We start from the raw sequence: 27,450 nt of genomic DNA, 5'->3' as shown, positions 1-27,450 counted from the left end.
CCAAGTTTTTTAATGCTACAGCATGTAGAAGGCTTTGATGCAGCCTCTGAACGGTAGAGAACGCTTAAAGCAATGTTAGTTATTACAAAAACAGCCAGCCGGTGGAAGCAGAGTATAAGAGATCAACCAGGGCCAAGTTGCAAAAATCTATTTTCACCACAGATTTGTGAATAATTTGTAAATAATGATGAAAGTTAGCTATATTCTAATGCTAATTGCTGTAAAACGGAAACAGATTGAAATGTACTTTTTGTCCTAATGAAAGAGGAGACTCTAATTTTTATTTTGATAAGTTCCATGTATTTATAGCAATAGAAGAGAATATTCTGTGGGCCTTGCAAAATCAGTTAAAATCCAGTAAAATAGCCGGGAGCGAAGGGGATTGCTTTAGTGAAAATGGCTGCGAGTGAATGAGTTAGTTGTTCTCTTAAAACTTAAAAACTTGACTTTGAAAGTAAAAATTTCAAAGCGTTGCTGCTGGGAAGTTAGCTTTTCTTCCACTATTTTATTCTATCGCTGCCGTCCAACCCGTGTTGACGGAACCCAAATGCCAAAGTGTCAGAAATTGATAACACCCCGTCCTTCTGGTTCCAGCGGCAGAAAGAGTGCTTTCCTTATTAGCCCCGGGAAGTATCGCTCCAGCCCGTGGCAAACAGACAAGGCTGTGCATGATTCATATTATTGTGAGGGAGTGGTGTCTCACCGGGGAGGAAGTATTCTGTCAATGGATTGGACATATGGCGCATTACTCAACATTGTCATCCACAACTCAACAGCACAGGCAAGATTGTCAACACATAAACGCAACAAAACTGCAGTGGACTTGGTTTGTGTGAGTGTCTCGTCTATGGGACTCTTTGTCCTGCTCCATGACGGCTTCTACCCCCCACCCCCCCCTTCATCTTTTCTCGATCCTCCTCCTCCAGCTTTCTGCAGTCCTTCTTTTACCTCTCCTCCACCTCGCAGTTCTGGCCCACTCAAGGTGTCAGGTTTCTACAGCTGGTTCACATTAGCGCCCCCATCTTGCACACACTCACGCACACTCCTCCCTTCTCCCTCCTCTACCTCATGCTGACCTCAGCGTGTACCGGCTAGCCGTGGGGCTTCGAGGGTTGGGTTGAATCTCGCAAATAACGTCCCTCACACTCGTTTCTTTTCTAATCCATACACCAGGCTCCTTGCATTTTCCCCCCTTGTGTCCCTCCCACTTTAATTTCTGCCAATTCGCCCCCCCCCCCCTCCACTCGTACCCCAGAGTTCAAGTCTCAACTGCAGACCTTCCAACCCCTAATCTAGTCTCAAAGAAGCCTAATAACTCCATCATGCTTTCCCCCCCTGCGGCAATCACAGAGAAGCAGTGTGTGAGTGCATGTGTGTGTAGAGATCGGCTCACATTTCCTACCATGAAATTGAATGCGTTGACTTGACTAAAGTCTGTTCAATGTACCGTGGCCTTGTGTGTACATGTTTGGACGTCAAAAGTCAAGTGTATAATACATTACTGGCTTTATCGAACGCCTCCACATGGACAAAATGGTCGCTTTGGTGCTGGGGGACAAAATAGAACAAACCTCTACCTTTGCAGCATGCAGTTAGCTAGTTAGCTATGCCCATATTCGGAAAATCTTTTTTTCTTTAAAATTTATATAAAAAGCTTGTCGTCGTCGTCGTTATCCAAGTTTCCAAGCAAGGAGGTGATGCCGCAGCCGAGTTCACCGCCCATCTGCCGGCTGAGAGAAACCCCAAAAGCCTGCTAACTCACAAGCTAGCTGGTGGCAAGCGACCAGTGGGGACAGAATCCAGTCACTAGAGGCCTTGTATTGCATTGTGCCGTTTAAAAAAGGTAATATTAAAGCTTTTTCTACGTCATGCAAGCTTCCCCAATGCTCAGATGTGTACGAAGAGTCCTGACTCTTTTACTCTGACTGACTCAAACACGTAATGCTGTGCAAGCATAACAATGATGCTAGACAAAAGAGGATCTCATTTTCAGCGGGACGTGCCTTCACACAATCAGCGGCCACATCATTTGAGAACGGAGACAACGGCTTTGATTTTTCAAGATTTTGAAGTCTCATTTCATGTAACTGCGGAATTTTCTCTATCATTCAAATTTGGCAGGGTTGTTAACACAAATTTACAAGGCATATTTATTGTAACTTTAAGCAAGATAAGACCTTACTAAAGAGCTGGAAATTATATGCATAAGCATGCAAAATAAATACCAAGAATGAAGTAACAAAAAAAAAACAAGACAGCGTCACATAAAATCTAAACTAACCAGAATTAGACTGAAAAAAAAAAAGTAGTCAGAGAAGGCAGGAAGTTGAGCAATCTTACTTACTAAAAAAAAAAAGCCCCTGAGTGGCGAGACTAAGAAGTCAAAATAGGGTGGAGTCCAAAGTGCTTATGTGGTAAAATGACTTTTTTTTTTTTTTTTAGTGACATGGTTCAAAAAGAATCATCTAAGAAACTGTGGTAGACGGCATAAGACCTCAACATGGTGTTTAGTCATTATCTTGTCCTTGTGGTTATAATGAGGCCTAACTATAGACCTTCAAACTTTACGAACAGTCATTATCTTACTTAAAATTTTCAGTAAAAAAAAAAAAAAACGTTTACGAAAACCAGCGTTATTCACATTAGCTGTGTCTGCTTTGTGCTAACTTTAAAGAGCATGGCCTTTGTGCTTCTTGATTTACGTCACTCTTTTGTAGTGTCAAAATGTTCTCTGTTGGGGTGCCATTTCAACAGATGGCAGTTTGAAATGCAGCACATGCTGCTTAAAAAGGTGAAACTGTGTACAAAGCTTTGGACGGCTGGATGACCATTCCTACTGTATTACAAGGAACAAAGCTTAAATGCTACACAGTTACTTTTGGCCCAACTTGTCATCATCGCAGAGTGACAGGAAGAAACGGTCAGTGGGGGCTGGTTGCGACATTCCCCACTGTTTTGTAAGCCTTCTCAATAGTCTCATAGCAGCCTGTTATGAACGGACTCATTAGCATTTTAGAACTTGCGTGTTTGTTTGTTTAGTGAGCGAGTGTTTAAAATCCCATAGACCAGACACACGCACAAAACCAAGCATAGCCTATTTTTAGGAAATCAAGTAAGATATTTTTATTTTGGTTATTTGGAAAGATTTAACAGGCAGCCGATAACTATGAAGGTACAGTATTTAACCAAAATGGCAACACGAGTGTGTGAATTTGCCCATGGTTCCAAGGAAGCCCCGATTTACCAGACATTGATCCACATCCGACCCAAAGAAGCGCTTATCATTGTGGTTCCACTTTTAACCACGCCTGGTAGGTTGGGGGAGAGCCAGAGGTCTCCCAGAGAGTTAAAATCTCAGACACCGCAGTTTATTGATTTGATTTTATCTGCCAATACAGAAGTAATCCAACAATACTGTGTGTAATGAGTAGCGAATTAACCAATTCGTCAACTAATTGACGAATCGACTTTACTACTCTGCATCAATGTTAAAACCTTGAGGTGGACTAATTGTTAACTCTTTGACTGCCAGACGTTTTCAGAAAAGGGATGCCGTGGGTGCCAGCCGATTTAAGCATTTTGACTGATCTTTCAAGATCCACAGAAAATTATGTGTTTGGACTATGGAAACACACATACTACTAATGAAAGATTGGACTCTCATCTTTCATCAGAAAAAAAAAAGTTTGTTTCTACCTTATTCCGTTTTTCAGTAATCAACAACAGAAAATGGTTAGTTTCACCTCTGTTTTGAAACAAACGTCTTTTAACTCTTTGACTGCCAGACGTTTTCAGAAAAGGGTGCCAGCCGATTTTAAGCATTTTGACTGATCTTTCAAGGTCCATAGAAAATTATGTGTTTGGACTATGGAAACACACATACTACCAAATGAAAGATTGGACTCTCATCTTTCATCAGAAAAAAAAGTTTGTTTCTACCTTATTCCGTTTTTCAGTAATCAACAATAGAAAATAGTTAGTTTCACCTCTGTTTTGAAACAAACGTCTTTTAACGTCTTTGGCACTCCTCCATAGGATTTTGCTAAACGTTATTTAACGTTTTTGGCAGTCAAAGAGTTAATGATGTGTTTTTGGCATCTCGTCACATTCAGCTGAAATAGGGTAAATAGAAAAAATGACAGGAAAAAAAAATTGTGGAAATAGAAGCCAGCCTCATTTCTCAAAAATCAACAGCTGTTATGCTTCATTGAAGAAGGATGCCCGTCGGACATGAAGCTAAGATTGTGTACACATTAATTTTGGCCTATTATACCGTCTCGTCAGCTCATAATTTTTTCATTTCATTCCTCATAGCTTCTAGACATTTCAAATATAGTTGAAAGGAAAAAGATGTAACAACAGTAGTGAGCGTTTGTCAGGCATTAAAGTCTGTTCTTTTGTCGGTGCGTTGGTATGAGCACCGAACCTGATGGGCAGTATTAGTAGATAGCCGTGTTTGCTAACTCTAGCAAAATGGCGGATTTTTGTATTTCCTGAAAAGTAGTTGTTTTGGGTATGCAAAATTCTGTCCAAAAGTGACCATTGGTTATTGTATTTCATTTTCAAGATCCAATTATGACCAAAACTAGCATAGCATAGCGTATGTGGTGTGATGAGCGCGCCATGCATTGCTATGCTAATGCCAAACGAGTGAGTCTGAAAATGACGACAAAGCCAAAGGCTACAAGAAAAGATATAAGTGCGAGGATAATGAGGCTAGTTTAGTCGTGTCCTGGGGCACATCTCAACCTCCAATGAAGGGACTCGGCCATTGATGAATGAGTGACAGTCTGATGAAAGCGGCCTAGCAAGAGGCAAATTATAGTCCCTCCGCACAGTGCTTGCCTGGACTCTGTCGCCCCCCCCCCCACCTCCATTCCCTTCACTTGTTGCTCTCTCTCATCAGTAGGAATTTGTGCTCTGGGGTAGTTCTTCTCAGATTACCTGAAAAGAGACATCCTCTTTTCTTTTGGCCCTTTCTCTTCCTCTGTCTGGCCCACGGGCACATTCTGCCTGTCAGATCAAACAGGCAGCAGGTCTACACAACACAGTGTCGTCTCTCTCTCTCTCTCCCTCCCTCTTTCTTTTTTTTTTTGCTGGATCCTGACTGTGAGAGAGCAACCTTGGGGGGGGGGGGGAAAAGATGCACTGTGTAGAAGGTAAAGTTCATCTGTTTCAATCATCAGCTCACGATATGAGGGACTCTTATTTTGGACATAACTGAGGCTTGGTAAGTCGACAGCTAATTTTCCATAGCACGTTAAGTAATTTAGATGACATTGCCACCAGAGTACCACAATCTTAACTGGAACCCATAACCCGTTCTTTTTATTAATTTTTTTCAAAACTCTCTCACCCTGCCTTACCTCTCTGAACTGTTCCATCTCCTTGCCCCTTGCCTAAAAAGAAATGTACAATTTTCTCCTTGTTCGGGTGGGCAAACATTGTATGATTTTAGAAGGTTTTTTTTGTACACTACATATCCTACATGAGAACCTAAGCGCAAAAGTTTCGAGTGCACCCACAGTATAGTTAAGTCGTTGTTATTCCACTTTAGTCCTGAAGGTGTCAGTTCAGTTGCTGAAGAAAAATGAATGCTAATGCTAAGAATATTGCCAACAATTAAGCAAACATTCCAACAAACAACGGTGTCGCGCTCCCTCTGTACATTTTGTGACTAAGAACTTGATATCGACTCAAAAGTGAGTTGACCAACTTGGGGGGGAAAAAAAGCTTGAAATGTTTAAAGGGAACATACTGTGAGATCAACCTATGGGAGCACATACCAAGTTGTGAAAAATGTATGTGTCATTTGATTAAGGAGCAGCATACCAAGCAATTTTGGGTCTTGCATGGATCCTGTACACGACACATACCTTTTTCTTCACACCCAGACTGGTGGCTTGCAGTGACACTGGTTGGGCAGCTTCTCTAAACCCTGCCCTAAAAGGCAGGCCAGCAAGTTTTCCTATTCACTTTTGCTCTTTATGATAACATTCTTGCTGTCCAAAATGCGATCTGTGAGCTCTATAAGCACGGCGAGTAGTTTAAGCTCAGGATTTACATGATAAAAAACAGATGCATGCATAGGAGTAGCATAGGGCAGTTTTTTTTCTCTCCAGGTTGCATACTGTAGATGCCTCTGAAGGTTAATTTAAAAGTCATCACATGTAAGGATCGATTGAGAAATCTCTCTGTATGTTCGGAACTCCTGTTTTGCTACCAGTGTTGTATTTAAAAGAATCATACAGACTGGAATTGCCCTGGTGGAGCAATGCGTGGCTGCTAACCAACTTCCCATAGTAGACGTTATGTTACTCGGCTTCAGACAAAACGTTCAACCAAACCGTGAAATTTTGTACAAAAAAACTCTTGATAGTTTAATGCAAACCCCATAGACAGGCTAATGAAAATGAGCATAGAGTCATTACACTGATTATAACAACAATAAATGGCATTCTATTCTATTCTGTTCTATTCTATTCTATTCTATTTAACACAAATGCCACAGCAACACATACAGAATATTTAACGATAGTCATTTGGCATGTGTAACTTGTCATGTCCTGTCTTTCCGAGTACACTTTGTAACGAAGAACTTGAAATCGACACGGTTGTCCTTTGTATTAACATTTGGATCAATAAAACCTCCTTCATTCCTCATCGTTTGCGGAGTTTGCTTAATGATCCACCGGCCGTTTGCCAACCCTTACAAATATTTCCTCTACTCTGGGAAAAACAGCTATTAAAATGGCAAAAACTAAGCACAATCCAGTACTACACTGGAGGCATGCAACTCTACATTCAGATTTTTACACCTTATAAAACCCATTAATAACACTTGATTAACTCTTTGACTGCCAGACGTTTTCAGAAACGGGATGTCGCCAGTGCCAGCCGATTTAAGCATTTTTGACTGATCTTTCAAGGTCCACAGAAAATTACGTGTTTGGACAATGGAAACACACATACTACCAAATGAAAGATTGGACTCTCATCTTTCATCAGAAAAAAAAGTTTGTTTCTACCTTATTCCGTTTTTCAGTAATCAACAATAGAAAATGGTTAGTTTCACCTCTGTTTTAAAAAAACGTCTTTTAACGTCTTTGGCACTCCTCCATAGGATTTTACTAAACGTTATTTAACGTTTTTGGCAGTCAAAGAGTTAAAAATCTGCGTGAAAGAAAAACATCGATATAGCGGAGGTTCACTATACACCTAAAATTGTCCCTGCCTTAATAGATAACAGTTTGTCCAGTCTGATCCCAAACGTGATCCATGTGACGTAATCCCGCTTGGCCAAAAGGCTGGAGTGACTGTTTACTTACAAGCGACTGCCTTAATTCACTGAGGAGACGAGGAAATAGAACATTTGATTTGGTTAACAATGAGCCCGTTGAGCAGCAGCACAGGGACGACGGGACAGAAACGGGCAAGTGTGCGTCAGGGTGTGTGTACTTAGTCGATGTCTATGTGCAGATGGAAGAAAAAAAACTTGACTCTATGAGTTAATCAGTAAAACAGTAGGCAGTCACTTTGTCAGCTGACTCTTCCAAACTGAAAGAGTCCTCTCTTTGTGGCTCCTTTTTATCATTTTGATCATCATCGGATAGAACAAGGAGTCAATGTTCACAAGAGTAAGTGGAAACGAGGCAATTTCGGCTCCTCTTCTGGCATCAGTTGAAAACCTTCTGATTCCAGTTAATCCTCAATAAATCACTTGACCTTCAGGATGACCTTTAACGTGTCACCTGATATTTTGCTGTTACTTTGACTTCACCCTGCAAGATGGACACACTGTGCAAAACGGTCAAGCCGCGAGTGATGTACTGCATCTGCTTGGGACCGAGGGAGTGTGAGAGAGGGGCCCGCGAGGGTCTGAGCAAATCAACGTTGTTTATTATCCACCACGGCCACCACACAGGAATGTGCCATCCTGCCCGTTTGTCGCCAGACTCATTGGCAGTCGGTTGATCATCAAACGGTGATCAAGGTGACTGATCGCAGATGAGCTTGTTCGTCTTTGAGATTATAAAAGACAAGACATAAGACATAAAGTCGATGAGGGACTTTGCCGATCACCTTGGCCCCGAGGACGCGGATCTCACAAGCCACCAGATGCACACACACAGAAGAATGAGGCTCACTATCTGACCTTCATGAAGACAGAAAGAATGTCAAACAACGAATAAGATATGTGGCTTGCTCCGTCTCCCCTTTTTAAAGACTTGACTACGAGCATTCCCAAAGATGTGGGAACCAAAACGCACGGCGATTCACACTACACCTGATGAAATATGTTCACAGGCCGGCACAGTAATTACATTTGCTCGGTTTTAATTAGAAAGGTGTCAGAAAGTGGCGCTCATATAACTCAACCCGGACCACCAAGTCAAGCACACAAATGTGAACTGTAGACGGTGGCAACGTACGAATATGCTACTTGTTTGCTGTCGACAGAAGGACAACGCGGCATCAACTGTGTGAAGTTGGGCTACAATCTGCGAGGACATCTACTCGAACCTTCTGCCTGATATTCTCCCATCCACAATCATCCCAAATACATGCATACTGTACATTGAACCACTTACTACCTTTAGTAGTAAAAGACAAACTACAATGTGGTTCTAATGTTGTTACTAAAGTTCTAAATAAACTTGACTGATTACATTTGTCCATTTCATTGACTTGAAATTTCCTGGGGGGGGATAGTGGAAAATAAAATAGTGGCAAAGCCAAAATCTACTAAATCTCTAGTATCACAAATTAGAATAACATTCAAGGTACTAAATAAAATGTTGGAGGGGGAAATGTGTGTATTGGTATTGTTCCCAGTAGCGGTACACTTTCTCACACAAAGCGGCCCATTCTTCGCCACTCTGCCTGAGCGAAACCTCATGGCGTGTTGAGGATTGATTTAAAAGCCTTATTTGCTCTACTGGCTTTAACATCCAACACCAATAGAGTTCGCCTTTGTAGTCACAGCTAGCCCCGGTCTTACCTGCAGTATCCGGTGCCATTGCTAAAGGTCTGACAGGTGGCGTTGTTAACACACGGTGCTTTGTCATCCACGCACTGAAGAGCTGCAAGAGACAAAGCAGACAAGTTAGAGAGAAATCCGGACTTTTGTCAGACTGATGAATTGTTCAGAGGATGATGAAAAATGCCCTCTAGTCTCTCTCTCTCCTTGTTTGGCAACATGCTTGTTTGTCACTCCCAATTGAAGTGTGATGCATAAACGTATACTGTAATTCCATTTATTGAACGTTTGCTAGCTTTATGACCACATGCAAAATGACATGAAACGAATAACAAACATTAGCATGGATGTTACGTCCTATTACCGCCCTCAACCATATTCTGAGGTACTGTATATAATTTGTATCTGCTCTGTGAGAACAATGGAAATCAAAACTTTTTTCCAGAAATGTCGACTTTATTTGCATTTTCCGATTTTAAAATGGGGGGGCAACAGGACACGGCTTGTGTCAATTTCCATTTAGCCGTATCACGGAACATCCCCTTTAGCCCGCACATTGCTCTTCCTTCTCCTGGCGCGAGATAAAGCAGTGCGATAGCCTCCTCCCATTTAACGTGGTAAGGTTGGCCTCAGATTAGCGAATGGTCACAGGGCTGCCGGATGGGCTGGCAGACAGAAATGAGCCTTGAGGAAAGAAAACAAAAGCCCGACTCTCTCCCTGCCAATGAAAGACTTATAGCCACACACACCAGCCATTGTGCGGGCACCGGGCCACAGCTCAAGTGGTATTTGCAGACACCCAAGTGGCGCATGCAAACCAAAAAGACATTCAGTTGTTGCAGCCTTTATTAATCAATGCAACATGGTTGCCAAATGAAGAAAGACACTGCAAGGCGAGTCAGATTGAGTGCAACTGTGATGAATCATATTTCGTTAGCCTTAGCATCATTGCCTTAGTCCTTTTTGAATGTTTTCAGAAAACAAACACAAATTCAAGACTCTTCATAGTCCACGGTACGTGCATGAAATCTGGCTGTTTTAGTCAAGATTGTGCAAAAATACATTTTCCCCAACTCTATTAAAGTCCCTTTTAAGAGCCAACCATCAGTACATTCTCGGTTCATTCCAATTAATTGCCATGCAAAGTTTCCAAGTTTGAAATTTCCTGGACTTCTGCAAGCACCCATCTATTTTCAGTCTTAGCTATCTAAGTGCAAGTGATTTAGCATTTTGAGAGAGCTGAGGCAGAGTCAGCTGATTTCAAGGAAACGCCACCAAGAAGAGTCACAGTGATACAGGAAGGACGCTGAGCAGTGTTACTTCCATTGCCTGCAATTAATCACTGGGTCACGTAAGTTCAAGAGTCTCTGTGACTAGCAGCGGACGTGATAGGATTTGCATTGGTGGCTGTCAGAACGTGCGCGCGGTTCATTCTCAAACGGTGACTAATGCCTTCAAGACCTTCGTCTGACAGCATAGTCCATTAGACATGAGGATGCCTGCACATAAACAAATATGAAATTCATCATCTTAGCGTGCACACATGCTAACATGCACACACACACACACACACACACAGCTATATCAGTACAGTCCACTAGGAACACTAAACTATTTCAGACGTGTTTTATGTGGACAGAACACTTGGGGTTGGTCCATACTTGGTGGAACATTTGACATACATGTCAGCATCATGTATCCATTACATGTGTAATACGGAAAGGCCTGTTGCACTCAAGCCAAATGATTTTACCAAGACTGATCAATACATGATTTAAAAATCCTGCACGCAAGCTAGATTAGCTGTGCTGTACATGAATGTGTCGAGAATGGATTTACAGTCCTACTGTTTCCAAGAATATATCATGCTTGTATAGTCTTTTAAAATTACTAGGGGTGTCAGGCGATTACATTTTTTTTAATCGTAATTAATCACATGACTTCAATAGTTAACTCGCGATTAATCACGAATTTTATACCTGTTCTAAATGAACAACAAAATGTACAATAAAAAAATAAAAAAAATCTCTGTTTTCATACTCTTGTTAACATAAAAGTGGAAAAAAATTTAAACTAATAGAAATATGGCTACATATTTTTACTCAATGATACAGTAATTTCAGAATAATTCTTAAATTAAGTTAAAATTAAAAAGATGCACTGTACTGTAAAAAATGAGTGTGATATTGATTTGTGTTGAGGTCATTTTTCTGTCACTAGCTGGCATAATTGCATTTCTAAGATGAAGACGGCTCAGTGCATTTTTCTTCTTTCTTCTGTTGGAGCCATTTAATCTTGTGAAATTCTGCACATTTTTTAAATTGCAAAATACAACTTGACCCCAGTCTCCGCAAACGTATGCATTACTATTACATTTATTATTGTCTGCTGCGTTGCGACTGGAATTCCCCCAGCGCAGGCTTCCCAAGTAAGAGGCGGTCATTAATCACGCCTTTAAAAAAAAAAAATAGTGGTGATAAAGGAAATTTAAAATAATGCAAAATTAACACACTAATTTTGACACCCCTAAAAATGTTCAAGTCCACGTTCAAGTTTAAGAAAGTTCGGCAAATGCCAAAAGTAAAGGCTAAATGCCGTATTGGTTGGGCCCGAGTAACGATTTTACGAGCAAATCAGCAACAAAAGATAGGGCATATGAGCCTATCAGATGTTCCGAGGCTGACCTCACACTCTTCGCACTCGCCGATGCTTTGCGGATCCCCTACAGAGATCCAAAAGGGAGGTTTCAAGGAGGGGAGGGAGAGAGCGGATTAGAAAACAAGAGTGATTGACCTGCGAGACAGTGAGGGGGGAAGTAATTATGAAAACAACACGCAAAGACTAAACACAAACCGCCGTCCCCGAGTCCTGGCACACATCCACGCAGCCGAGGACAGGAAGTTGTTCACGCTAAGTGAGGAAGTAAAGTCATTTCCTGGAATTGCTGTACAAGCCCCTCAGATCCAGCGCTCCAAGCTGTTGCCGTGGAAACGTGCAATAAAATACCCTTAGCTCAGCATGGAAGGAGGGAGATGGGGCTCAAACTAAACACACCGTTACCCCGAGGGAAGCTTTAAGCCCACACAAAATGCACACTTGAAATATTTGGACCTCTGACATCACGTTCAGAAAGCAGTGACTGGAAACCAAATTGCGGCGCGATGTGAGAATATTTCTTAGTCACTATACAGCAGCCTGACATTTGAGTTACAAGCATGGTCGTGGATCAGATTAAACCTGTAAGATTCTAGTGAAAGTGATGGGGTGACCTAATTAGGTGGCTGACGGTCCACTTGCATTTGCAAATTAGCCAGTATTTGTGTGTGTGTGTGTGTGTGTTTTTTTGAGGGACAGAAAAAAAATGGTCAAAAACAAAAGAAAAATCAGACAGACCAAACTGTGAAAACAGACCAAACTATTGTAGGGACTTTCCCTCGGCTCACGCAGGTCCAAAGTTTTTGTCTGGTAAGAAGCTGTTTTTAGGGAAGAGGATAAAAAGAACCAGACTATGTGTAAGCTTTCTTCAATTACTGGATTCCAACAGTGACTGTGTGTGAAGCAATTTCTAAACACGTCACAAAATCTGCTACCTCAATTATGTTTTGGGGGCGACTTGTGCTCCCTTACTTTACTCAGTGCACCCTGGTCGGCTGTCTCCGGGCTTACGGGCCTTTTGGGCTGAGGAATGCAGCCTGCTGTAATTCCCTCTTAATTTTCTAACCCGTTGAACAGGGCGGACACACCGCTTTGTGTAATTCCCTCAACCTTCACAACCGCAGACACCACCTCCTGTAGTTGCGCTTCTCTTACGGCGCTCACACCTTTCCTCGTTCCACGTTTCGACTGGCACCCATTTCATGCGTGAGGATTAAAAGGCTGCTAAGCCCAAACTGGTCAAACTAGCACCGGGGTGACAAAGCAAAAGAAATGGCACAATTACAAAAATGGCCAACTAATAATGCAGGAATGTCTGGGTTAGTCGACGCCAAAGAATAAACATCGTTTAAAATTACAATAAAATGTGGACTACAACAATAATGAAGCTGTACTTTTCAAATTCACATGCTAAAATATGAGTTTCTTCCTTCACCAAACTTTAATTTCAACTTTAGTCTCGTAAAATTGAGCTGAGTGTTCAACAGTCATTTGGGGGAGAAAGTGGAATAGAAAAATAAGTGCAGACTTCGGGAACGAAGAGGGTAACAAAACTGCTTGAAACGGAGCGTGCTGGCGGTAGAGCATACATTAATATACCGACAAAATACTATCTTTATCTTTAACTTTTTTTCTTGAAAAAACACTTTATTCTCATCATAACCTTACTACCCTAAGTTTTTCCCTCCAAAAAATATACATTCCTTATAACATTCTGACATCTTTCTCAAAAAGAGGCAACTTTAAATGACTATACTAAGTGCAATTTCTGGAGAAAATTTAAAAACTTAACATAATGGCCATGGATACGGTATATTTGCAATGTACAGTCAGCGGTGAGATTCGAACCCGAGGCCTCCTGGTTACCGGACAATGCACCTTACCAAATTCACCATTAGCAGTACCAGAAAGCTGGTAATGATGATCAGTTGTATGTATGGACGTGGGCGTGAAAAGTGGTACTTGGAAAAAGTTCAATGTCAGTCCCATTGAGAATAAATGCGGAAAAGTTTTGTTTTATTTGTTCATTTTTCCTTTCAGAAAGTTGATATTTAACGTTAAATTGTGTGAATACTGTAAGCAATGTGGAATCAGACGATATATACCTAGGATGGCGTGAATTTTTGAGGCAAGTTGAAATTCGAAATCGGAATAATTATGTGGGAGTTATTGCATAGCGAAAAAAAAGTGTGGAGAATAAAAAATCACAATAACATATGTGGGAATACTGAAAGCCACAAATTAACATAATGGCAAGTGCAGCGAGACGTCAGACGACTTCATGCCACATCAACAACAAAAGCCAAAGGGCCGTAGTGGGCGGAAGCGGAGGTCAGTAAATAATGCAGTGTTGTGAGTCGCTCAACAAATTGCTTTGTCTTCAGAGGGCAAGGCTGAGGCACTGCACAAATAAACCGCATTTCACACAAGACACACGCACGCGCGCGGCGGAGCCAGTCTTTTGTTTGTCCGTTTCGAGAAGACACCTTCTAGAATGCTTTCGCATAAGTGACATTTGCAACTCAATTTGGTTAAACTGTTTATGTTGCAGCGGTTTCTATTTTTTCTTTTTTTTATCCAATACAATACATTTTTTTAATTACAGTTCCGTTGTATTTAACTTTTAAGTACAATATTTGACAATACACAGGTTCATTTTTATTATTATTATTTTGCTACGTGTAAGTGCAATGTTTACAGCAGTGTTTACTTTAGATGACACTTTTTGAGATTATTGTCTCACCAGGCACAAATTTGGTTAGCTTTAGCATCACCGCGTCAAGTTGGATAATGAGCTTAAATTGCTCTCTTCTGTTTGCTGCTGCACTGCAACCTTGTCGACTGTGCTGGTCATGACTGAAAGTAGCAAGTTTTCCCTCATGTGTGCACTTCAATAGCACTGTTTTACTACAAAACATTCTATCTGTTTACACTACTTAGCAATACGAAACAGTAACAATCTTATGTGGACCGTTTTGACACATTTCGGGTCATTTGGACTTTTTTAAAAAGTAGAAAGTATCATATCCTGTAGAAATCTAGGTCATTCCATTTAACTCTTTGACTGCCAGACGTTTTCAGAAAAGGGATCCCGTGGGTGCCAGCCCATTTAAGCATTTTTGACTGATCTTTCAAGGTCCACAGAAAATGTTGTGTTTGGACTATGGAAACACACATACTACCAAATGAAAGATTGGACTGTCATCTTTCATCAGAAAAAAAAAGTTTGTTTCTACCTTATTCCGTTTTTCAGTAATCAACAATAGAAAATGGTTAGTTTCACCTCTGTTTTGAAACAAACGTCATTTAACGTCTTTGGCACTCCTCCCTAGGATTTTACTAAACGTTATTTAACGTTTTTGGCAGTCAAAGAGTTAAAATGTTCAGATTTTAACAAAGAGCCTCAAAATGATATGGAAATCATATTTGTAAGTGTAGTTTAGAAAGATAGTGGTATCGCTAAAGTTCTTTAGCCTATATCTAAAGTTAACAAGATACTGTATATCTAAAAGTTGAATAAAATCTGTGAAGGGAAAATTTTTGGTTGATTTTTACATGGACTGATCAAACAAAGTTTGCAAGCCTATGAATTGATTCCGACGAGGGAAAACAAACTAGAGCACCCCAAGTCAGCAAAATTGCACACAATCAGGTGACAAAACAGACAAAACAATGTGTTGTTGTGTTTTCATTTCTTGTGTCATGCTATGTATTGTTGCTGAACATCTCTCTCATAAACTGCCCCGAGGCGGTGCAGAGGAGCGAGGGCAGCAAAAATAGGTCACGACAAGCTACGACGCTTTTTCCGCTGCCATTTACCAAACGAAAAAGCGATGAGAATGCTCCATTTCAAGTACCTGCATTTACCAAACTGTGTTATACACCCCACAGTATGGTTTTTCTAAGAAACAGAGGTGAGACCGTAAGACTCTACATTAAGACTAAAAAGTGCTGCTGTCCTGAGTTCTAGTTTCGCATCAGTACCCTTCTGTTTTGGCATCATAAAAAAGAAAAAAAAAAGTTAAGAAAAAGGTATGCCATATTTTTTTGTCAATTACATTTTTGCTCTCAAAAACATAAACATTTTCAATCTTGAGCAACAGAATGCTGCAAGGCTCCTGCAGTCAATAATAGGAAGTAGTAAAATGATTTCTAACATTTTAGATTGGTTTACAATTTGTAAAAAAAATCTTGCCAAATGTAGGTATTTGTGGGGGAAAAAAATAAAAATAATTGACCATATTTGGACATACTGCTTTTATTGATTGCTGTATGCAGCTCCGTGTGTTTTAAAATTGTAACATCTATACGTAATTTCTCTTAGCCTGTCTATGGCGTTTCGCATCAGACATTAGCAATCAGCTAGCAGACTTTCGTTAATTATAATTTTTTTTTTAAATGATGAAGGTTTGGTTGAACATTTTGTCGCTTCAATATGGAATGTTTAACTCTCTTTTGTCATGCAAGCATTTAAATTGCATTATTATTATTATTATTGCCACTTATTTGGAGAACTGTGCAAGAAAAAAAAGTAGGACCCGCCAATAAGGAATACTTGAAGTGAGTTTTAATAAGTTAGAATGTGTTGAAAGTGTCTGGAAAAGGTCAAAATATTTCCCAACGTTTATGACACGGTCTCTCTAGATGGCAGTTGTTCCCATATTGCAAGCAAATCTGGAAGGTATCCCCGACGATACGCAGGAGATCGCTAGCTAGCGAGCGCATTCCACATCTCTTCGCCGCGATAAAATTGCATGTAGAGATAACGCTAATGCCAACCTGCTACTTCCCACACGACGCGCATAGAAAGCAAACACCTGGCAGGCTTTTATTGTTGTGTTTGGGAAGGGGGAAAAAAAAAAAACATACCACGCCAAGCCGTGAGGCACTTGTTGACATAAGACATTTGGGAAAGCAGCATGCAGACATTTCGCATTTGTGATAGCAAATGCCTTCAAATAATAAAGCAACTCTAGAATCTATCGGAGTGAACTGTCCTGTAAGTGCTTTATTATGAGCTGATTTAATGTGCACTCGTAAAACTTTAACAACCTAGGAACCAGCAAAGCCTTTGCCCCTCCCCTGTGATCTTTGGCACCTCTATTAAAGGGGGCCCGGACCCCCAGTTTGGAAACCATTGCGTTCGATAATACCTGATTGTGCAGAATTTAAAAGCAGGATTTTTCAAATGTTGTCAAAGGAGAGCAAAGATGTGGTGACTAGGAAGCAACCTTCTATATTATGGTTAATTCATAGCTGTAGTGTATGCATGGTGTGTATGTGAAAGAGGGGAGAAAGGGGGGCTGGGGAGGTGGTGGAATGTCAAACACCAACAACATTCCACTGCTCCTCCTTGCACTGCCTGCGGCACTTTCACATTGTCTTTTCTCCTTTTGTGTGATTTCCAGTCATTGAGCATTCACAGTAGCCATGCATGTATCCCAATTGAAGCTAAAATAAAGTCACTTGCTACTCATTAAGGTGCTTTTGCCGTGGTGTGTCGCTGTATTATTACCACTAATGAGGCGTGAAAATGGTCTAACATCATCACGTTAGGAAGACACTAGTTGATTTACAACTAGCATCCATTCATTTCCCATTGTGCTTTAAGAGATGACTACATCTTGTACTGGTCGACTGGTCAATTGTTGAAAGTGGTGGAAAGTTTGTGATTGATTTATTTATTTATTTATTTTTAGGTGGCTGTCGCTGTACTTTACTGGAGTCACATTATGAATTGAATCCCTAGTAAATTTCAGAGTCATTTGTACTTTTTTATTGAAGTATAGGAGTTGAATGAGTGTACTGTAGTGGCATTGATCTGCAAAGCGATGCCTTGGCGAACAAAGCCTGCTATGTGAAACACTCTTACCACCATTGATTGTCTCGACATTCTTAAGTCTTGCAAACATGGGATTGGCATAATAATTCTTTGTTCAGAATTGTGCCAAACTGATGGCCGATTAATGTGCGTCTAGAAACTACCGAGATCAAATGGAGCGCACTACTTGATTGACTAGTAGTTAATTAGTACTTCACGAACATGAATCAGCTATGGGACATTGAGCTCCGGCATGATGGAAGATTCCGGTCGATGTGACGGGCAAAAAGGAGGGTGGCGAATTCAACGAAAGGTTTGGATCACTATTGGCTAATCAGCTAGCTGTTCAACAACGTAAGTGACAGTAAGTGGCCAACTGAAGATGAGAAGTCGTTTGGATAAACAGTATGAACTTAAAAAAAAAATAGGGTATGTATATAGTGAAAACATTATGGAAAAGTGGAAATGACTCCACTAATGGTAAAATAGTAATTGCTCGCACTCTTCCAAAATCGAATAATCCGTCAAATGTTTTAAGAATTGTTTTGGAATCATAGATTGTGTTTTGTATACTATATTTAGGTTCCAACTATTAATATAGTAGGCTCCTACATTAACAGTGGCCTAGGGCCACTACCTGCCAGTCCACTGACTCCGCTCCAACCGAACTAGTACAAATGTCATATACAAATGCAATAAAATGAACACATTCTTGCTTTTGAGTTTTACACACTTAAATTGCACAATCACCATTGATCTGTTTACCAATGCTGCACTTTGTTACTATTAGTGTAATCATGAATTGTATTTTTAATCCGTGTTCTTATATTTCTACGCCGTTTTGTCTGAATGTCTTCTTTCGGTCCATAGTGCAAAAAAGCTTGGAGACAAGATGTACTGCGCTATAGAAAGAGTCGTTGCAAATTGTATTCGTGTTATTCTCGGCAGGCAAATAAGTTGCCAGTGAATCAACAGCGCCTCTGTTGGTCACAAATAAGTAGTGCAGACCATTTTTGTCTCAATCACTTCATGCTTCATTCAGCTAAACAGCGTTCAACTTCAACAAAAAAAGACTGAATTCATAATAAGAGATCCCTATTTGCACTTGGAGGACAATCAAACAAGAAATTAGTGTCGCTTGTGTTTTCTTGCACACAAATCATGAGCAAACACGTGCAACTGTTTGTTTTACCTTAACACAGTAGTAGATAAAAAAAGAGTTTAAATTATTAGACTACAGTATTAGACTAAATAAAAGTTCAAATTATACATAATATTACAGTGGCATCAACTATGCATTTATTTATTTGTTCATTTATTTATCTATCCATCCAATACAGTTCAGTTGCTTTATACCTGGTTTCAAACATTTGGGTACAATTTTTATTCAACTTTTATGTGCAATACATTTTTATTAAATGGTTGAGCACAGTTTTTTTACATACTAATATTGCCACAGTTACAATTATATTAAATATTCGTTTTAGAAACGGTCAGGTCATTAGTGTGGTATTTTTCCGAAGACACTTGGTGTAAATGGTTTTAGAAGCACAACCATAGCTGGATTAGACAAATCTAGGTTAAAACGGTTTAGCTTAATCATGAGAAAACTAAAATTGAGAAAATGACGTGTGGCATTTAATGACCTTATAAAAGGTATGTTCTCAACTTTAAAATTCTATCATAACATCCTAAGTAGGTTAAACGTTTAGCTAGTTAACAAAAAAACCATGCGGTCATTTCATCTATCACTAGTTTATTTGTTTAATATTTAAAAATCGTGAAAACGTGACTGAATGGCATGGTTGGTTTGGAGGGAAGAAGAAAAGTACGGAGTGCAAGTGAACGCGCAGTGATGCTACGCGAGAGAAAAGCGCAAAGGTGGAGGTATAAAGTTGACAACTTTCAACTTTAACTCCGTCGTACGAAACGTCACTTACCAAAGGAGAGGTGAACGAAAGCCAGGACGAAGACTAGCGACGTTCCCGAGGAGAAACCGGGTATCCTCTCCATGTTTTTTGTTGTAAAATCCACATAAGGTCGCGCGAGCCCAAAAGTTGAGCTGCCTGCTTGCCTGCCTCCCCGGACCGTGACTTCTCAACCAAAAAAAAAAAAAAAAAAAAAGTCCGGCTAGGCTGTGAATTGACTCGTGCGCAATTAGAAGAAGAAAAAAACAACTCGACGAAGGTCAATCAAAGCATCTTGGTAGTTTCTTGACAAGTGGCTAGCACGCGTATTTAGGCGTGGGTAGTTTTTAGAAGTCGCTGTTTTGACTTGAATTACTCAAGCGCCGCGTCGCACCTCTCTACCTCTCTATTGCTCGTCATCGAGTGAAGACGCCAAAGTCGGTAACCTTCCGCCCTTCAAGTCAAAGTGGATCTATTTTTCACCCCAAATGATGTTTTTTTTTAAACCATAAAAGATCGTTTTCTATTCATATTACCTTAAAATGTATACAAATAATTAACTCTGTCGAATACAGTCGCCTGTTTGGTCGAGGGTGCTATGAAAAAGTATTTGGGAGAAAAGTTTTCCCTCTCGATGTGTCGCCGCAGCGGAGGAATTTTCGTTTTCTCATTTTTGTACTTGGCGGATGACTTCAGATTAACCCGTTCATCGAATCACACAAAAACGACACGACGTTTTTTGTTTGGTTTTTGTTTTTCCATGAAAATAAATGCAAAAGTTTCAAAAATATTTTACCGTTTTTTTGGCAGGCGGTGTGCAGGTTTCAGGTATAGGTGGAGCCGAGGTAAAACAAAAAAAAAAAGTATAAATAAATAAGAAGTGGGGTGGACCGTGATTAAGTGTAAAAAAAAAAAAAAAAGGTTATTAGTAGGAGTTTTTTTTTTGGTGGGGGGTGAAATCACAGGTCGACTTTTAAAACATAATATAACTGCAATTTGGGGACTCAAACTGTACCTAATGGTGCATTTTGGCGTCATGGTTGTTTCATTGAAAACTCCAAATTGTTCATAGGCGTGAATGCATCCAAACGGTGTGGAATGGGTGTTTATTTATATTTACGTACCCTAGGGTTAGGGTTAGGGTTGATCAATCTCTGAACCTCCCTTTCAGTGATGCTGCGTAGGGAAAGGGCTGATTGCAAAAATTGACTGCCCCCTTTATGTCAAAATTGGAACTAAACCTTGACCTAGACCAGTAGTCTTATTTATCTGAAAGGTATGTCTTTTCTTTATTCATTTCTGAATTTCAGAATGATAATACTCAAGTCAGCCTACTGCAGTTTTCAGTGGCTCGCATATGCATTCACACTATCTATTTAAACGGCCACTAATCCTCAATTTATTATCCTGTGGAGAAAATAATCCAGGTGTAAATCTGTGTCTCATCACATGGACAACCCTCCCCACACCCCCCACCCACCCACGGCCCACTTCTCCACCAGCGTCATGCCGCCGATTGTTTGTCTTTACACCCCGTGAGAGAAACACTTGGCGGGACTCCTGCTGCTCTGTCCTCCATTCAACCCTGCTCAGAGGTCTTGTAGGACCAAAAGGAGCAAATTGAGCTCCCAAAATGCAATTGATTTTAGTATTGTATCGATTCCCACAAGACATAGGACGTAACTATGAAATGTGTCAACACGTTTACAGTTTGTGTCTATAAGTAATAAATAACTTACATGTGTAGAATTTAGCCATGGCGTCCCACAGGGATCCACTCTCTGACCACTGCTGCTTCGTCTTTCACACGCTTCCCTTCGGAAGAATTTGAATTTATTACAAACGTTATGTGTGGGGGTCAAGGTGATAAAGGTCTGTAATTGTGACGTGATAGTGGTGATATTAAAAAGTGGATTAAAGTCAGATTCATCCCCACTGAAGACCCAGGTACCAAATGCAGCGGCCATGTGATGGCTGGAGATGACGACCTGTCTGCAGTGCTGCTTTCATAATGATGTCACTCCAGATGTGGCCTTGGGAAAGATGGTCTGAGAAAGGGCGTGGGTCGGCCTCGTGAGTAGTAAAACTAGGATTAGTTCCCGCCCGCCGTGGACGCTGATTAAAGACTTCCAAAGGAAAACACATCTAACCCTGATACTTCAAAACCAGTTGAAGGGTATTTCTGTGGAAAGCAGCTAAGTATCAATTTTGAACAGTGTTGGGCAAAGTATTTCAATATGTTATCAGTGATTGGCAATGCAAAATAATTGAATATATATTACAATATGACTATTTCTGGCACATTGGACAACTAGTTTGTGTCGCCAAATTGTCAAGTGCGCCAAGTCCCTGTAAATGAAAATGCCCTCAGTCCACCAGAACAATTGATGAGGTGCAGCACGGTCTTTTTCCAAAAATCGGTAAACTAGACTTGCCTTGGCACAAAAAAGAAAACATTTTACTCTTTATTTATAATTTGTTTTTTACATTTTATTGCTAAATTTATTGTCGTTTGGGTTATTTTGTCAGGAAAAATTTTTTTTCTCGAAATATTGTATGTTACAAAAAAAAAATAAACAATTTGCTCATCTAAGATTACAATTTTATTAATGCAATTGAAGGATATTTATTCTTAACATTATTCACGTATGATTAGGATTATTCTTTGAAATAATGCAGCTATTGTCGTGATAATGCTTTTTTAAAATCTCTAAATATGTGATTCTTGCGAGATTATGACTATTCTTGAAAAGGTAAAACTTTCATTCTTCAAATAGTATTAAGATTGGGCCTGTTTTGTTAAAAATTACAACTTTACTTTTGTAAATTACAACTTTTTCTAAAATAATAATAATAATAAAACAAAACCGTAATATCGAAAAATATAATGATATTTTGTAAGATTACAACTATTATTCTTGAAAACTTTGGTTCTTCTTAAACTCATTCTTGTAAGATTGTTAAAAATTCAACTTTGTTCTTATTGTTTTCAAAAAAAAAATTTCTGTAGTAAGTTTTCCTTTTTTCAAAATGGGAGGTCAACCAGCATCCACTAACAGATTCTATTTGACCATTAGATGCATCCTGACTGTTTTTTGTGTGTGTTTTCACACTTTTTCAGCATTTTCAAGCCGCTCTCATCAAAGCTGAAGCTCTTCACGCTAATTCGGAGCGTATCGGTCAGGGCGACTCCAGCTGTCAGGCAGCAGATTTATGCTGCAAGACAGGAGGAGGACGAGGTTAGTGGGGGCTGGGGTGTGTGTGTACGTGTGTGTGTGTGTGGGGGGGGGCAGATAGGAGTGACTGATTACACCAGAGTGTGCGTGTGTGTATGTGCATGCGTACGTACAAGCAGTGAACCATAAACACGCCATCTTCCATAGCCATGGGAAACCAAATCAGCACCTGTCAGTCAGGAGGAAGTGCGTGTGCTGTATATGTGTTGCCCTTCTATAGTTAGCATTCACCTCATCATAAACAGATATAGTATGACTCAGGCCTTGGGATGTCTTTTTGAGGTTGTTTTTTTTTTTTTTGGAGTTGATGCTGATGTGATGAAAGTTGAGTCAATTACGCTGATGTGATGAAAGTTGAGTCAAAGTCAATTCATCAATAAGCACACATGATATTTTTGATATTTTGATATTTGTTGATATTTTTCAGGACTGTACTGCACCCTTTATTGTTCCATGGACCAGTTTTGGTAACAAAGGCGGAGCTTCACTTGGTCCCACTGACCTCGTTCCTCGACGCCAGTCCCGAGCTATTACTGGTACGAATCTTTTAAAACAAGCAGCGATCTGAACCGAAGCTAGCCAGGCTAACGGCTAAATTCTCAATCGCCAGCATGTTGGTTTTGTATGTCCTGATCCGTGCAGATGTATGAAAGCAGTGGTGCTTGTTGGGTGGACATTTTTTTTGCGTTAAAGTGCTGTAACAGCGAGTAGAAAATATCGATAAGAGATGCCAAAAACGAAAAATTAGCAATTAGCTGACTTCTGTCGTAAAACGATTCAGAGTAGTAAAGTTTACTAGTCAACTAATCGATTCAGCCCATAGTCTGTACACCCACTTTGTGACTGAACTTAAGTACATTTTTGAGGTATCTGTACCCACCCTGAATATTTATTTTTCTGACGTTTTACTTTTACTCCATACGTGTTTTTTCTAGGTGAATTTTGGAACGGCAGATGAATATAACGAAAACAACTCTGTACTTTTTTTTAAGTAGGCTATCCACACTTCTACTCACACAAAAATGAACACGCATACTCGTGAATCAGGAGCAGAAGGTGCGAGATTTTCCACTGACTAATGTCACCCATACCCTGTAAGCAGAGCCGGGGTGACAGGAAACTACCGATGGGGGGGGGGGGGGGGTATATTTAGGACTGGTTATCACCTCCTGAAAAGTGAGCTAAAAACATACATCTCTATGTGAGCAGACATCATTGATAAGAAGAGCAGTTTTGACTTAAATAAGTCTCACAGGGCCACTACCTGCCAGCTATTTATACTACAACACACTATGGGGAAATACACCGTCAGGCAGCAAAGTTTACAATCCGCCACCCACGCTGCCATTCACAACATTTTTGCACTTTTGCACATTGTGACATGCCTTTTAATATTTTGAGTAAGACAGCCTGAGGCTGCCACTTGAAAACGGATTTGGAAAAAAACAAAAAAACAACCCTCGCTAGTTTTCACAATAGAAACAAACAGAGCAACTTTAGCTTATTGATAACAAACACTGCAAAATGCCATCGTCGAGCTAGCAAGTAGCAAAAGACATTTGAACAAAAAAGGATCTTAATTTTTTTTTGGTGGGGGGGGGGGGGGGCTTCTTGCTGTGTTTTTGCTGGTGGGAGTCGACAGGACTGATTTATCCAAAAAGTTACCAGCGTGACCTCTGTCAGGGCGCAATCCACCGGAACGAATGCACACACGGAGATACATATTTGGAGTGAGCGGAGGTCCCAGGGTGGGCAAGACGAGCCCAGCTTGCCCCCCGCCGCCCCCCGTTTCGAGTTGTTAATGGCAGAACATAAACAGGTAAAAACACTTACACGCACTATTCCATCATACCACGGCGAGCGCACACACTAATGAAACACTACCACCCGTTGTACTGTAATCCTCTCATGTATTATTCGGCGGTGGGTGTGAGAGCATTTCAGTGTAAGAGCATTTCAGCAGTCCTTTGAGATTGTTACATTAATGTTATCTGAAAGACTACTAAAACGGTGTTACTTTCGCACATGCAATACTGAAACATTCTGAAGCACTATACTAGAATCCTCTCATGTAATACATATACTAAAAGGTGTGTTTCAGTAATGAGTGTGAGAGCATTTCAGTATATTATGAGCATTTCAGTAGTGCTTCCTTAGTGTGTGAGAGTTATAGGAAACACTACTGAAACACTCTCACACTACTCAAGCGCTCACCTTTTATACTGAAATGCTCTCATATAATATACTAGAATATGTATTTCACTGTTGTGTTTGAGAGTGTTGGTTCACCTGTTTGAGCATTTCAGTGTACTTTATTGTATGAGATAATTCAGTAGGAAGAGTGTTTCATTAGTGCTTGTGAGTGTTTTAATAGTAGGCTACTATATTATATGAAACGATACTAAAGCATTCACTCACACTACTGAAACTCTCCTTCACACACAATACTGAAATAGTCTCACCCATTATACTGATATTGCCTCATATAAGATTTCAGTAGTGTGTGTGAGTGCGGCTCAGTTGTATGCAAGAAAGGCTGGGAATATGTCTTTGTATGTTAAAAAAAAAAAGAAAATAAATAATAATAAAATAGCTCCTCATCTGATGTCGATTGACAAGGCTGTGGTCAGGTGGCTGATGTTTACCAGATGGACGCGGCAGGACGGCAGCCAGGAGGGAAGAATGGACAATGCAAACAGCAGCTCGGCCAAATCGCATCATCTGGTGACAATTTTGTCAGCTATCTATGAGAGCTCTTGTTTCATACTCACTGTGAGGTGTTTGTGTGTGCAGAGCAGGTTATCATGAGGGGCCATCAGGAACATAATTGTACTGATCACATGCACTACTGAAATACTCTCATTTAATACACCAAAATGCTCTCATATAATATTACAATGGCCCGTGACTAGTCTATTGAAATATACGGAACTCCGTATTCAATCGGGGGAGATAAGCCCAAAAAATCTTCACAAGATAAACAGGGAGAAAATTGAGGAAAAAAGTGAAACTCTCATATAATGTACGAATATGCTCTCATATAAACTGAAACACACACACACATGCAAAATTATTTACTCAAACACTGCTGAAACGCTCTTACACTTGATACTGAAAAAAAAAGAATTTACTCACATACTACTGAAACACTCTCATAATATGTACTGAAATGCTCTTAAGTAATACAGTGAAACACTCTCACCTTTAGAATTCAGCATTTATGCACAGTCACTACTGAAATGCTGAAATACACACTACTGACAATGTATACTTTCTCTCACGCACATCACACTCACACATCACACTGTTATCATTTAACATCTAAAATATGTCTTTCAGTAGTGTGTGTGTGAGAGATTATTGTCTATTATTATGATGTCCCTGCAGACACCTCAAAGATTGTTGCACTGTGTTAACTTGCGGAGTGCAAGTGAGTATGCGACGCATTTCTCCCCGACCGTATTATATCATAAATTCACAACCTGCTAAAAGACAGGCATTGCAGGAATTTACACTTCAACCTTCCTGTTCTCACAAGCACGGCTGTATTGTTTGTGTGTGTGTGTGTGTGTGTGTGTTTGTGTGCGTGCGCATGTGTGTGCGTGATGATGTATCACATATGACGCTAATAATAGGCCAGCGTTGTTGTCGGAGTGGCTAGAAAGGCTGGAAAGAAAGGTGCAAAATAAAACTGGAAAATAATAATAATAATAATACATTATAAACAAAAATGAATAAATGTTTTAAAAATCTTTACTAAAAAATTGTACCGTGTTTTGCCCCCAAAAAATGTACAATCATAATAAATATGAATAAATACAAAAATTAAAACAATAAATAATCATTCATAGTAAAATAAATACAAAAATAAAATACATACAAATAACTATAACGCCAACATTGTCGAGTAGGTAATGTTCTTTGTACTGTATGTTAATATAAAATAAGGTAAACTGAAATTTAGGGATGTTCGATACGTACGAAGTAAGAGTAATCACCGAGTACCGATACCTCTCATTTGATTTGTAAAATTTCACTGACCAAAATCACAAAACATTCTTAACAAAGACCGTTCTTTCTGGTGCAGTGGTGATTCGCGGATGTCACTGTGTACAACCCACTACTGCCGAGGAAGACTTACTCAATGTTACATTTTCTCAGTAATCAGTATCGGGAGCCTCCATCAGAGGTAGCAAATCCAGATCCAGAAAGTAAAAACCCTGCCACACACAGTTTGGCTTTAGCCCCTTGTGCTAGCTAGCGTGCTAGCTCCCTAGCAGGTAAACGAACACTATGGAAGCTAGCTAGGGAGCTCGCTAGCTAGCGTGCTAGCTCCCTAGCAGGTAAACGAGCACTATGGAAGCTAGCTAGGGAGCTCGCTAGCTAGCACAAGGAGCTAAAGCCAAACTGTGGCAGGGTTTTTTACTTTCTGGACTTTGATTTGCCACCTCTGGCCACCATGAGTACCAGATACCTAAAATTAAGGTCGGTATCGGTACTCGCGCATCCCTAAAAAGAATAAAATAAAATAAATGAAATAATACATGTACTGCTCCCACCAAAAATAATCCCCATTCTATGTTCTGTTCATGATCTATTATATGCAAATTAAAGCAACATAAAATAGATTTTTTTTCTTAAAGTGCCAATCTTGATAGCGATGTAAATCCATAACTTTCAAATATGAATTTCCCATCTGTCAGTTTAACAGTTGACAGGCGCTCATACAAACATGAAGCGATCATCAAATCATTTATCTCCATGACTTTATTGCAGTTAAATCTCTGCTGCTTTTTGTATATTCTGGCGCAGCAAGGTGTGATGGGACATAATGGGGAGATAACAAGAACA

General features: G+C 40.0%; 1 protein-coding gene across 1 annotated transcript in view; it reads right to left on the bottom strand.

Annotated features, from left to right (window-relative positions):
* Positions 1–19,770, bottom strand: part of notch2 (notch receptor 2) — a 48,611-nt gene extending 28,841 nt beyond the window's left edge. The window contains exons 1-2 of the mRNA XM_077584008.1: positions 19,397–19,770; positions 9,002–9,083 (exon numbers count right to left, since the gene is read on the bottom strand). Of these exons, the coding sequence (XP_077440134.1) occupies positions 9,002–9,083; positions 19,397–19,469 (155 nt within the window). The 5' untranslated portion in view covers positions 19,470–19,770. The remainder of the gene's footprint in view (positions 1–9,001; positions 9,084–19,396) is intronic.
* Positions 19,771–27,450: the final 7,680 nt, after the last annotated feature.

The sequence above is a fragment of the Vanacampus margaritifer genome, chromosome 13 (genome assembly GCF_051991255.1).
Source record: "Vanacampus margaritifer isolate UIUO_Vmar chromosome 13, RoL_Vmar_1.0, whole genome shotgun sequence".
Classification (NCBI taxonomy): Eukaryota; Metazoa; Chordata; class Actinopteri; order Syngnathiformes; family Syngnathidae; genus Vanacampus; species Vanacampus margaritifer.
This window is presented reverse-complemented; position numbering and strand designations above follow the sequence as displayed.